The sequence below is a fragment of the Cricetulus griseus genome, chromosome 4 (assembly GCF_003668045.3).
Source record: "Cricetulus griseus strain 17A/GY chromosome 4, alternate assembly CriGri-PICRH-1.0, whole genome shotgun sequence".
Lineage (NCBI taxonomy): Eukaryota > Metazoa > Chordata > Mammalia > Rodentia > Cricetidae > Cricetulus > Cricetulus griseus.
Window position 1 is genome coordinate 212930660 of NC_048597.1, and position 13857 is coordinate 212944516.

At 41.5% G+C, this 13857-nt stretch overlaps 1 protein-coding gene across 1 annotated transcript in view; it reads left to right on the plus strand.

Annotated features, from left to right (window-relative positions):
• Positions 1-9782: 9782 nt before the first annotated feature.
• The window catches only part of Cpne4 (copine 4), a 321642-nt gene continuing 317567 nt past the window's right edge, over positions 9783-13857 (plus strand). The window contains exon 1 of the mRNA XM_035444565.1: positions 9783-9962. Coding sequence (XP_035300456.1) covers positions 9783-9962 — 180 coding nt within the window. The remainder of the gene's footprint in view (positions 9963-13857) is intronic.

The window sequence follows — 13857 nt, forward strand, 5'->3', positions numbered from 1 at the left end:
CTCTCTCTCTCTCTCTCTCCAACCAGAAAAAAACCAAAAGGAAAAGTTTTGTTTTAAAAAATTGTCTGCTTGGGGGTGATCATTTAGGCAAGTGTAGATATTCATTATTTCTGGCAATTTCCTTTTTTCCAGGGTCCTTTTTGAGCTTTGAAGAGAGCAAAGCTTAATGAGTATCTGCTCCTTGCTTTTTATTGTTACAGGACAGTTGATCAGAGAGAATGGCTGGTTGAATAGCTTTGTTTCTTTGCCTCTTCTATGGAACCATCACTCACTTAGCTGGAGTTTACTCTGGGCAGATTAGCTCCACATACTCCCAGGGTCCTATTGGCACCAAGATATAGAAGTATATGGGAAGCAGAGAGAAGAGACAGAGAGAGAAGAGGGGTAGATGACATATGACATTCGGGGACACTAAGTGAGTCAAGAATTTTGTGAGGTGTGTGATTTGAGTCTCCACTTATTTTTTGAAGAACCCTAAACAGTTAACCCCCCGAGAGGCCATAGAACCTGGGTTGAAGACCCAGACTCTGGCCCTGAACAGTTGCTGGGTTTATGTCTGTTTGATCTTGTTGCTTTGTGGCCAGGTAGCTGTGTGCAGGGTTTATCCTTTTCTAAACTGCATTGTCTTCCCTGGGCAATGGGCCTCCTACACAGAAAACCACTGCAGCATTATCCTGATGATCTGATGACTTAATTGCTAAATACTTGGCAAATATGTAAGGGTTTGATAAATGTTACATGGGCTTAGTGGTGTGATTAAAATCAACAGTAATCCTATTAAATATTAAAATATTCCCTATGGCCCAGGTACTCTGCTGAGAACTCTATGTGAATCCATTCATTAAATCCTGAAAACTACAAAGTGGAATTGCTATTACCTTCATCTAAAAGATGGCAAATCGGAGGCCCAGCTTCAAGTTAATTGCTCAGGGTCACACAGCCAGTGAACTATCTATCAAGCAGGGATTCAAACACTCATTCTCTAATGTTAGATCCGTGCTCACACCTGTGCGTGTGTGTGCCTCTTATGAGAGCATTGTATCTGAGGAGAAGCAACACTGGGGCACTTTGCTTTGTTGAATAGATGCATTGTTTGGAGAGAAGGAGATGGAATTAGTGGAGAAGAGAGAGAGGAGAAAGAAGAGAGGGAAAGGGAGACAAAGACATAAACAGAGAGAGAGAGGGAGAGAAACAGGGACAGAGATTTGTATGTGTGTGTGTGTGTGTGTGTGTGTGTGTGTGTGTGTGTGTGTGTGTTGACAAGTGCCTTCCTCAGTTTCTCTCCACCTTATTTTTTGAGACAAGGTTTCTCAATGAACCTGGAGTTTGCTGATAAAATTTCATTGGCTGGCCAGCAAACTCTAAGGATCCTCTTCTGTCCAGTTACTTTCTGCATGAGTTCTGTGGGATCACCTGAGGTTGTCATGCACTCACAGCAAACATTTTACTGAAAGAGCTATTGTCCAAACCCTTCAATTAAATATATATGTTTTGTTAAGTGTATATTTATTAAGTATATAATACACACATTATATATATATATATAATGTGTGTGTGTGTGTGTGTGTGTGTGTGTGTTTGTGTGTGTGTGTGTGTACAGTGTGTGTACATTAGCATGGGTGTGGGAACTCTGGGATTTGGAATTCTGTTCTCTCCTTCCATCATGTAGGGTTGGAGATCAAACTCCAATCAACAGGCATAGAGGCAATCACCTTTACCCACTGATGATCAGGTTAGGTCTAAGAATCATTGTTCAGAATGGAACCTTCAGACAGATGGACTGTTTTATCTTTTCTCCACCCCTTCCTCCTCCAGTGTCCTACAAGGTGCTTGCTTCTTACAGTTGAGAATAAATATATTATTGACTTGGCTGATCTCTGGGTAACTGCCCAGATGTTCCCAGTCTCCACTACCATCCATCATGACATCAGGCACCTAGAAGATGCTTCATAAGTTTCTTGAGTTGAAATTGAAAGGTTGCCTGGTGGAGACATCCAGCACTCCTGCCTTCCTTGGATTTGCTGAGATATTTAACAGGCTGAATAATGCCATGGCAAGCAGAACAGTGATTATGCACTTATTTTTAATGGTCTTGGGACAAGCTCTGCTCAATTGGTTCCCCTGTGAACTCAGCTGATTTCCTTCCCTCTTGAGCTCTCTATTGTCTTGGTGTTGTTTGCAACTCATTCAGAAACTAATTAAGTTTCAGGATCAGTCTGTCCTATAACAGAGTGTGGATATGCTGAAGTGGTATTTTTTTTATACCTTATATTATCTGAGTGAAAGGACAATTATAATTTACTTCTAAAATTGGCCAAAAGTCAGCTGTCATCAAAATAATTCTCAGAAGACATTAGTCTCTGTAAAACCTGGGTGTTGTATGAAAGGCAACAAAGAGGATTTAAATAGGCCATGGAAAATGTATTGATAATCTGGCCATATTAATCCCAGGCTCTAACAGAGTGTGAAATTACTTGTTTATTCCACTTATCCAGGGCCATAGGGGAAGCTGATCACTCGTTGACAGAGCTACACTTTGTGATCACCTTTCAGCCCTGAGCTTCAGTTGGGTCGAGGCCAAACAATCTGACTTTCCTGTATATGTCTCATCTCCAGAGTCAAGGTCATGGTTGCTGTTCCTTCTGAGCAGGCTTGGGTACTTGTGTATTCATGTGATCTGTTATATCTGCTCAAGGCTCTTATTTGAGCACACGCAGATAGATAAATCAGAGACTAAGTAGAACTATGAAAAGTTGGGACCTTTACCTTTAATATCCCCACATTTCTATCTTGCACCAGATATCCCAGGAAGAAGGTGAGGTAGAACACTACTAGGGATGCTGTAACTCCAAAAACTTTTGTGCACACTGTGTGTACATGCATATATACACGCATGAACATCCCAGAGGGCTTCACTAATATGTTCATATTTGTTGCTGCATAACAATATTACCAGAAACAGAGAGGGGTTATTGCTGAACACAGATAAGAGCCCTAGTCAGTTTGTAAAGGAAGCTGACACAATTCTCTTCAATGAGGTTTAGTAGAATGGGAAAGCTTCAAGGACACAACTGAAGAGGAGCTTCACTAAGAGTGTAAGTCAGGGATAGGGAGGTAGCCACCATATGTGGGATGACTGGGGAGGCCTGAGTAGCCTCACGCAGTCTGTATGAGGAATCGTGGACCAATCCCTAGGATAAAGGACCAGCCTGACTACATGTAACCTTTTAGAGTAGTATGAAATTTAATACTATGTGATTTAGTTCAGCATAGCATGTGTGACTAATAGCAGGGAGCATGGGGGAGCCAAGTACCATATATTGAGAGATGTCAAGTCACAGAACAGAATGCTTTTTAACTCTGTCCCAGAGAGAATTTGCAGTGTGTAGTGGCCTGATTCAGGCTGTGGGATCAGGCTTAATGGTACAAACTCATGTTCTAATAGTTATTGCTCTGACTGTCTACGGCTTAGGCCTATGGTCATGAGTGAGTTATAGTCACTGTTTCAGAGTCTCAGGAGACTACACCCGGGAAATCATCCAGGGCTACTGTCACATCTGAAATCTGATTTGTAATTGCTATGCTTTAATGCTCAGATTTTTTTTTTTTGCAAACTGCATGTCCTTGAGCCTATGTGACTCAGTTTCTTGTTGGCTGTCAGCTGAGGGCTACTTTTGGTTCTTTGTCTTCCTAACATGGCCACTTCCTCAATGCCAGTGAGGGATCAAAACTCTTAGTTATCAAGATGGTGTCACTAATGTAGAAAAATCATTAAACAGTTGTGCCGTTTACCTTGCCATATTTTAAAGGTGAAAAGCAAGCCATAGGTCCTACCCACACTCAAGGAGAGAAGGTGATGCAGTAAGCAAGTATCAGGAAGTGGGCATCTTAGCTTCTACTGTAATGATGAGAACAAGAGATAAAGATTAATCAGGTAGGGTAGTGGCAGTTCTGAGAACATCCTTGAAGACCAAGAATGCCAGAAGAGAATTCTGATCCTGTGTCTTTGTTATCTCCTAAACGGCACCTCCAGCAAAATGCTGAATGATAGTGACTGACTTGAGAGGTGGCATCTAGGCACTTTGTTTGGCTAACTGGTTGGCCAGCTCATCCTCCTCTCTATACCTCAAGCCAGATTTTGTTACAAGTCCTTTAAAAGTCTCTAGATCAGCATAGCTTCATCCCCCCTCCCCCCCTCTCTCTCATACACACACACACACTCCCACTTATGACTATAATCAACTTTTCTCTAAAACTCTGGAGGGGAAGAAAAGCTTAGTGGTTAAGAATTCATAATGCTCTTGTAGAGGACAGGAGTTAGATTTCTAGCACTTATATCAGATGGCTCACAACTACCTGTAATTCCAGCTCCAGGGAATCTGACACACCTCTGGTCTCTGCAGGCACATACACAGAATGCATGTACATACATACATAATAATAATAAAATAAATATTAAAACTTAACTCTCTGTGGCCCAAGAATTTCATGCTTTGTATATTTGTAATGTAAGAACTTGAAAACTTGGTTGGTTTTGGTTACTTTCAAGTTTCTGGTGACCTTCAATCTTCCCAAGAAAGATTCTGTAGTTCTCAAAGATACCTCAATATTTCCTTCCTTGTCAATATCATGCCTGTTTTTTTCCAGGTCTACTGCTTTAATGTAGTTCTTGTCTAAGAAGGAAATGGAACCATCTCTGTTTTAAGAGCTTTTACTGCAAAGAACATTTACAATGAGATGGCTAGAGTCAAGGGAACCAAATGGCAGGCCACCAGAGACCCACCTCTGTGGTGAAATAGACTCTGTGGATACTGTGCTTGAATCTCTTTGTCCAGTTAGTATACCCAGCCCCTGAAGTACTAAATGTTGCTTCTAGTGGCTCATAACTTCCCTTATTCTGGAAAATGCTTACTCTCTCTTCTCTGCTTGATTTACCAAGTGCACATGCATTTCTGTTCCCTATCGTGTTTCTATTGATTCAGACCTTAAGATTGATAAGAAACCATTCCTAACTCATGAACCTAAAAGAGCAAAGGGAATAATGACAGTGAGAGCCAAGGCCTTGGAGAGTTGCCTGATAGGAACTGTGTTCCTTAGTTTGAACTAAATTTCTACTATGGTTGCATGAAGTTTGAACTTAGTTTGCAGTGTTAGCAACAAGTCAGTCTTTTAGGACCCTGAGCATAAGGAAGGGGGATAACATGGTCTTTCTCTTCTACAGTACAGCCATCATTGGTCCCAGACTGATCTTTGGGGTATAAATCCTGCCATCTACTGCCTAGTTCCACATCATCCAGATAATTTCTGTTGCTGAAAAATGTGATCCATGAAACTCTGATTTAGATATTAATAAAAAAAATCTTCAGCCATGTACAATCAGGTTTATTCATTTAAAACTGCTTAAATTCACTATTGTTGGGCTTGGGGTTGTAGCTAAATTGATGAAGTGTTTTCATAGCGTTCATGGAGCCCTGGGTTCCATTCATGGTGGTAAACACAGCACTTTGGTAGAAGCAGGAGGATATAAGGAGTTCAGTGTCATCCATGGCTAAATAGAGAGTTCGAGGCCAGATTGGCCTGCATGAGACACCACTTAAATGAAATGATTAATAAACTCTTAAGATATACCATGTTGTATAACATTACCTGGGGAAATGCAACACATAAGTCTTATCCCAGGTAGGGAGCCCAATAGAGACCAAAGTCCAAGTTGGTGGATCAATGAGTTTTATAGGGGTTACTTATAGGAACATGGATAAGGGATTACTTATAGGAGCAGACGTGATTCAAAGTCAGCTGTCTTACCAAGGCCCACTCTAGCATGGTAACAGCTTACAAAACCTGGGAACCAGAGCACAGCCTGCAGACAGCTCAATGTGTTGGAGAGTATCATTTCCAGGTGGCTCAGTTGGCGTGAGCCTCTTCCAGGCAATTCAAATAGTATTTGTTTCTTTGAGGCAGTTTTGCTTCCTTTTCAGTTTGTCTTATCTGAGAGTGACTTGCAGCAATATTTTCTATCTATTTATTATTGGGAGGGAGGAGCCTAGTGAATTTCATCTGTTTTAGGGACTTCCTGAAGCTATTTTTGGCTGTTTCTTTCCTGTCTGAATGAACTTTTCTGGAAGATGGAAGGTATCAATTTTGGAGAAACTATTACACAATCACCATTAATTATCTTGAAGAAACCGTGATAATTTTCAGTTATTTTGGACAACTTTTGGCACATATGACTAGGTTGCTACTATTTTAGAATAGGTGATAAGACTGATGGGAACTTCATACCAGGATCAGGGATGTGTGTCACCTCTGACAACCCATGTGGTTTCTTATCTGCCTGACTGTATCACAATCAGAGGTTTCTTTTGCATTTATGGAGATTGGGTTGTTGAAACTATATGTTACCACTTGAAGCCCATTGGACAAGGTCCATATGGGAAAAAAAAACAGTATGGTAATATGCAAATAGGAAAATTTTGGAAGGTGAGACCTTGGGGCCATATGCACTGTAGAACTCAGACAGTTCCCACCAGATCCCTCATTCAGCATACAGGGCACATAGCCATCTGTCATAAGGACCAAGAGATGTCTTGTATTGAGCATGAGATGCCCAGGGAGCCAGATGCTGCTATAGAAAGAACACTGATGGAAGGATAAACAGCCCATCCTGAGAGGCTGAGGATGCAGCTCCACAAAATTAGCAGAGCAGACAACACTGTTTTCTCCCTGCTTTGGGAACCTGTGAGAAGTAACAGCTCATGCATGTGGCTTCCCTGGTGTACTGCTGGTTTGAGAAGTGGCTGCAAGCATTTAGAAGAAGTGGGCTTTAAAGGCAGAAGGACTTGACAGGAGTGAGTTTGAACTTTGCTTTTAAAGTAATATGGAGAAATCCCAGAGGTGTCTAGCTGGCAGTAGAATGATTTTTATCTTGCGATAAGCCAGACAATGGGAATAATAGCCACCAGTGTGATAGCATTTACTTATGTGCTTAACATTGTACAAACCACTTGACACACATTATTTCGTATATTCTTCTCAGCAGCTTTTTGTGGTGGGTGCTACTATCAGTCAGTTTGGGGGCCCTATTCAATGTTTCATAGTGAGTGGAGGAGCTAGGATTTAAGAAGTCACACCTAGAAGTACTTTTCTCTCTGACAGAGACTCTTGTGTTATGCATCACCATTAAGACAGGCATTAGAGGATATAGAAGGATGACCCCAGGGTTTAAGAGCATTTGCTGCTCTTTCAGAGGACCCGAGTTTGGTTCCTAGCACCTACATGGCAACTCACATCTGTCCCTAACTCTAGTTCCAGGAGACCTAGAGCTTCTTTTGGTCCCCATGAGCACTAGGCATACAGAGAGTTACATGAATGCAGGCAAAAGACTCATACCCATAAAATAAACACAAATAAATCTTAAATAAGAGACTGGCATTGGAAAAGATGCTCCACTCTCTAGGAAAGGATTGCTATTCTTTATGTAGACTGTGTATCTGGAAAAGGATGCATGTGAGCCTATGAAGAGACAGTGGGGCTGGCTCCCAGAGAGAGGAGAGGCTACCAGAATGACAGAAGAACACTGTGATTCCAAGAACCTATGAGTATCATCAGACGACACTGACTTATTAAAAGCAAAGTCCACTTCACACTCCCTAGCCTGTCTCTCCACATGCCACCTTCATCCTAGTCAATTCTCTCCTTCCTGTGCTTTGGCAGGGACTTCATTTCAGGCATACTTTGTCTCTTACATTGCTCACAACTTGCACAAATACAGGGACTGTAATCTATTAAGCCATGGATTTACAACCTTCTTGTTTCCTATATTTTAATAACAATTATTGTGGAGGCTGACACAAGTCGAGAATATTGGTCATTCCCACCATGCCTTGGTAGATTTGGGTGTTTCTACACTGAAGATTTTGCATGTTGTGGTCTGGGAGAGAGAAAGCCAGCAACGAAGCTTCAGCGCTGCCATTAGAATAATTATGTGACCTGGGAAAGCAGCCAATCCTCTCTGAGCTTAAATTTTCTAATATGTAAAAAACAAATACCCCCCAACTCTATTAATATTCAGTTGGTAGAAAGCAGCATCGCTCTCATTCTTGAACTAATTCCATAACACTTTTGTAAAAAAATAGGATGGTAGTTCTCCTCAATCACTAGTGCACCTTAACCTGACATTTTAGAGAGGAGTTGGCACATATTTACTGACTACATAGTAAATATTTCAGGCTTTGTTGGCTCTGCAATCTCTGTGCTGGCTACTCAGTTCAGCCACTGGGGAAAGACCAACCACAGATAATAATTAAATGCATATGTGTATGGGTCTGCATCTCATTCAAACTTTACTGGTGTGGATTTGTGTGCCCATGTCTCGGCATCAGTGTCTTTGTGTGCACACACATGTGTGTTTAAGGCCAAGGTACAGCCACCACCCTGCGGAAGGTGGCGCGTTGTGTTCATTTGAACTAGTATGGTGACAGCAATTGGGTGAAACTAAATACTTGTGGAAGGGAAAGAGACAGAGAAGAATTGCCCCCATTTTACAGGAGAGATTTTGCTGTCAGACAGAAAATCCACATGAAGATTATGGAGCCGTTGCTGGTCTCCCTGTTGAATCCAGAAGCATAGAGCATGCTGGGAGGATTATAATCCTGAGATCATCTTCCAGCATCTTCATAGGCTTGCCTGACTCAGAGGAGGAGCATGTGGGTAACCCCTGCCTGAGCAACGCTTGGGTAGCACGTGTATTAGCTATGCACAATTTTACTGTGAAAGGCATCAAGTTGAAATGGGCTGGGACCTGTTGTGCAGACCCATGTCTGATGTTTCCAGGAGTTCACAATCAGGAGTTTGTGGGGTTTTTTATTTTATTTTATTTGTCTCCTCATTTTCTCATTTTAATTTTAAGCTCCGATGTAACAACTGGGAGTGTAGAAGGCAGGGAGAGAGTGGACTTAGACACTTGATATAGAATAGCCCATACTGAGGTTTCCTTGGATGCTGGCTTGCCAAGGGCATCTTGGGAAATGGAGCCAGAGTTTAGAGGTAAGAAATTGGATTACTTTCAGAGACAAGACAATAGACTTATATGCTTCATTACATAGGAGGAGAGTTGGAGTTTTAGGAAATTATTAAAAAAATGGGGGGACCATCGAGATGGCTCAGTGGGTAATGTTTTTGCTGTGTAAGCCTGCTAATCTGTATTCTATTCCTGGAACCTATATAGATAGGAGAGAATCAGCTCCACAAAGTTGTTCTCTGCCCTCTACACATGGTGCATGGTGAACATGAACCTGTACTCACAGACGCACATAACTCATTAGGATAATAAATAAAAATAATAAATTAGACATGATAAAATCGATGAACCAAGAGATCAGTAAAAAAAAAAAAAAACAACATAAAGCTTATACTTACTATAAATCTGGATTGCAGTTTGCAGTCTATTTCACTAATTTCACAAAATAATAAAAATTTTATCTCATGGATTAAAATTTTTGCTGTACAAATCAAATGGGAAAATGGTGATCATAGCCAAGTGTGTCAGCATCTGTTTGGGAAGCTTTATTTTGGTGCAGGTGGGAGGGGCTGTTTGTTAACTGCTTCACTGAAACTGCTAGTCAGTTGGACAGTGAGATAATGAAGACTTTAAGCATTCCAGTCTGTGTGCTAAACAGTTTCCCAAATGGAGATCTGTTGTGGGGAGAGGATGGCTTCCACCTTTGAAAAATATTGCAATGAATGGCCCGTCACATTTTTTCTTTTCATTTCCCTAACGCAGAATGAAGAAGATGAGTAACATCTATGAGTCAGCGGCCAACACGCTGGGGATCTTTAACAGTCCCTGTTTGACCAAAGTTGAGCTTCGTGTGGCATGCAAAGGCATTTCTGACAGAGATGCTCTGTCCAAGCCGGACCCCTGCGTCATCCTCAAGATGCAGTCTCATGGGCAGTGGTTTGAGGTAGGCTTGCCCACAGAGACTGACAGAAACCTGGCTGGGTTGTCTGTTCAGTTTAAAAACAAAACCAAAACATTTCCTATTTGAGCTGGTTTATTCCAAAAAGATAGAAAGTTCCAGAAAATTTTAAATAGAATCATGTTTCTGTTTATCTCATGATGTTTTAATATGGCTGTTTTGATACTGTGATATTTTGACAATTTGTGAGCTTGAAATTTTCAGGATGTTTATGATAATTACTGGGAGATAACTATAACACACCCTGTCCTATACCAAATTATGGAGAAAATGTTAACAGGTCAGAAACACACCTGCATCCAGGACCCAGGCTGGGCTGGGGCAATAAGATGGATGCTGGAAAAACTGGTTCCAAAGAGCCAAGGCATAATCCATTAATTATTATATAACCATAAATGTTAGTAACTATACTCCTAGGAGTGATAGGAGGGAGGCTCCTTGTTCTGAGGGAACAAGTTTGGGAAGTTGAGAGAGAAGTAACCACTCAGATGGGTTTGGAACAGGGCATAAGGATTTTCTAGATTGAGAGAGGAGTTCAGGGTGACTGGCATGAGCAAACTAGTCCTGTGAAATCTCTGGACCCTGGCCCACAGTTTAAGTGCAAGCTCTGAACCTGAGAGCTGGGCTGGGGTCCAGGAATGTTGGTTATAATGAGCTACTAGTAGAGGCCAGTCTTCTGAAGAAGCTGTGAACAGGATGGCAAGAGAGAGGCTGACCTGGGTCACATCACAGGGAAGGATGGCACAGATTGTAAGGGGTGCTGTGGATCTCAGAACCAGGTGTCTGAGAGCCATGTGGCAACACACTGACAGTGATAGAATCCAGCCTCAAGGCCCAGAGCAATCATTACAAGTCTGTGGCACTGGGGTGCTATTTTGGATTATATAACCTTAATCTGAGTTGTCAGGGACTAGGGAAAGAGAAGCCCCCCCCCCCTCTCTGTGTAAATCCCGAGAAGATCTGGAAGTGGAGAGAGTCACTGGGATAGTGGATGTTGGGGGAAGAAGGAAGGAGCTGTGGGCTATTGTGTTCTTTAAGTTATGTTGGAAGGAAGTGAGCCATGAAAAACCCTAATAGAGTCCAGTGGCTCCTTGGGTAGTGGTGTGAATGAAATGGTATTGCTATAAATTAGTCTTTAAGAGTGGTGATTTCCAATTTGCCAAGAGATGACTTACTATTTTGTTGTTTGAGTTTCTTTCGAGCCTAGTTCCACAGCCACATTGCCCCAAATAAACACACAGATGCTATTTTAATTATAAAACTTTTGTCTGATGGCTAGGACTTCTTACTGGCTACTTCTCTCTTAATTATTAACCCATAACTATTAATCTATGTATTTTCACGTGGTCTTGGCTTACCAGAGAATGCCAGGACCTGTTAACTCCTTTGGTGGCTACATGGTGTTTCTTTTTGGCCTCTCTCTGCCTTCCTTCCCCAGAATTCTCCTCTTCTCATAGCCTCACCTATATTTCCTGTCTGGCTATTGGCCAATCAGTGTTTTATTCATCAACCAATAAGAGAGGCATATATACAGAAGAACATCTCCCATAAGTTTTTTTTATTTAATTTATCTGGGGGAAGGATTTAATCTTTTTGTTTATTTGTCCACTATTCTCTAGCCCATCAGTGACCCAAAGAAGAACAGCTGTGAGGGAATGTGGTGGCGTGGGGGGATCTTTGTATCCCCTGGATTGGCTTGGCTAGAAGCTATGCTGATAAATGTTCAGGTTGACATGATGTTACTTGGGGAAGAGCACAGATGACTGTCATATAGGCGTGCATCATACGATATATGTGGTTTTGAGCGAGACTTAAAATAATGTGAGTTACATTTTATCAGTGACTTATCAAAGGCTGTAAGTGACATGTAGTAATTCCAGGTTCAGAATGAAAAACAAAACAAAACAAAATTGACAGAAGGAGTATGTCTTTGTTAAATCTTGTTCTGCTTGTATATGCAAAAGACAAAATTTAAGCCCAGGCAGCTCCACAGCCCGAAGTTTTTATTGCTGTTTCAAACTTACTGAAAGAACTGGTATAGTCTTTGGTGTTTTGTTTGGAAATATTGCAGGTCAAATTCTACAGATGGTGGTTTGTTTTTTTTTGCTGTTGTTGCTTATTTATAAATCAAAATATTGCATCTAAGCACCTGTTTTAAGTAAGGATTTTTTCTTTATTGTTTTACTATTTTTTCAGTTAATGATAACAATAAGGGTGTCATTATGGCATTATATATATATATGTGTCTTGGTCAGGGTTCTATTGCTGTGAAGTGATGCCATGACTGTGGCATTTAAGTGGGGGCTTGCTTACATTTGGACGTTTAGTCCATTATTATCATGGTGGAAAGCATGTCAGCACTCAGGCAGACTTGGTGCTAGAGAAGTAGAGTAGACTTCTACATCCTCATTGGCAGGCAGCAGGAAGAGAGAAACACTGAGCCTGGCTTGAAACACTGGCCCCCAAACCTACCCCCAGTGACACATTCCTCCAATAAGGCGACACCTATTTCAACAAGGCCACACCTTCTAATCATTGTCAAGTAATGACTTTTCCTAATGACCAACCACTCGAATATATGAGTCTATGGGGGCTGTTCTTATTCAAACCACCACAACTTGTATTGTAGCTTGCCCTTATTAGTGCCCCACAAGGTTCTCTCCATTTCCTCTTCCTAAATTCTTATGGTTCCTTTCCTCCCCTAAATAGCTCTGAGTGGAGTGTGTGTGTGTGTGTGTGTGTGTGTGTGTGTGTGTGTGTGTGTGTGTGCATGCATGCGTGTTCAAGTATAATTTTGCACAAGAATAAAAACCATGCTGTACAAGTCAGGGTTCTCTAGAGAAACCAACAGGATGATTATATATTAAAAAGAGATTTTAGATTGGCTTACATGATATGTGTAATCTGGGCCATCCAACAATGGCTGTCTTCACATTGGAGGAAGGCTGAGAATCCAGGAGCTGTTTGACAGCCTCAGTTTTGGCAGTCACAATCTGATGCCAAAAGCCTGATTTTGGAGAGTCACTGGCCTTCTGTTCTCACGGGAAGACCAATGAGTCTGGGTTCTGGTGTCAGGGGAAGATGACAGCCACAGCAATAAAGCAGTGGCCCCAGGAGCAAGGTAAGCAGATTAAAAAAAAAAAAAAAAAAAAAAAAAACCTCCAAAAAACCCAGCCCCCTTTCCCCTCAGATCTCTTTCTTATATGGGCTGTTTTTAAAGGATGCTGCAGACCCTGTGGGAGGGACTTTCTCCCTTCCTCAGTTAATCCTTGTAGGAGATGCCTGCCCTGCACTGTGTGTCTTAGTCAATTCCAAATCAACCCATCTGCAATCTCTTAGGATCATCCTTGCATCCCCTCTCACCTGTTTAGGAGTAGGTAGGAGTGTCTGCAGTGGACAGTCTTCCCCTCCATGGTAAAAAGAAATAGCCGAAGATTGGAGAAGCAATATATTTACTCCTGTAAGCCTATGATGGCAACCACTTCTCTGAAAGGGAGTTTTGATGGCTGTTCATGAGCAGATGGGATTCAGCTGAGGCGAAGCATGCATGGAGAATGGATGCCAGTCAGATTGGAATCGTAGAAAGTCTTACATTGTGAATGTGAAACCTTCATTCAGCAAAGATCTTGTAGACCTTGTTGGTGAGGCAAAAAAACCAACAAACCAAAAACCCCCTTAACTAACTAAACTAAGTTAAATAGAATGAGTACAGTAGGGAAAGGTCACTTTTTGAAAATTAGAGATAAATTATTATCTAAAACACCCTTTATGCTATTTAACTATTGTCAACATATATATTGCTTTGAATTACATGACAATCCCAGTTCCCTTCTCCCTCCCTTCCTCCCCTACCACCCCCCAACTAAAACCCTACCTATCA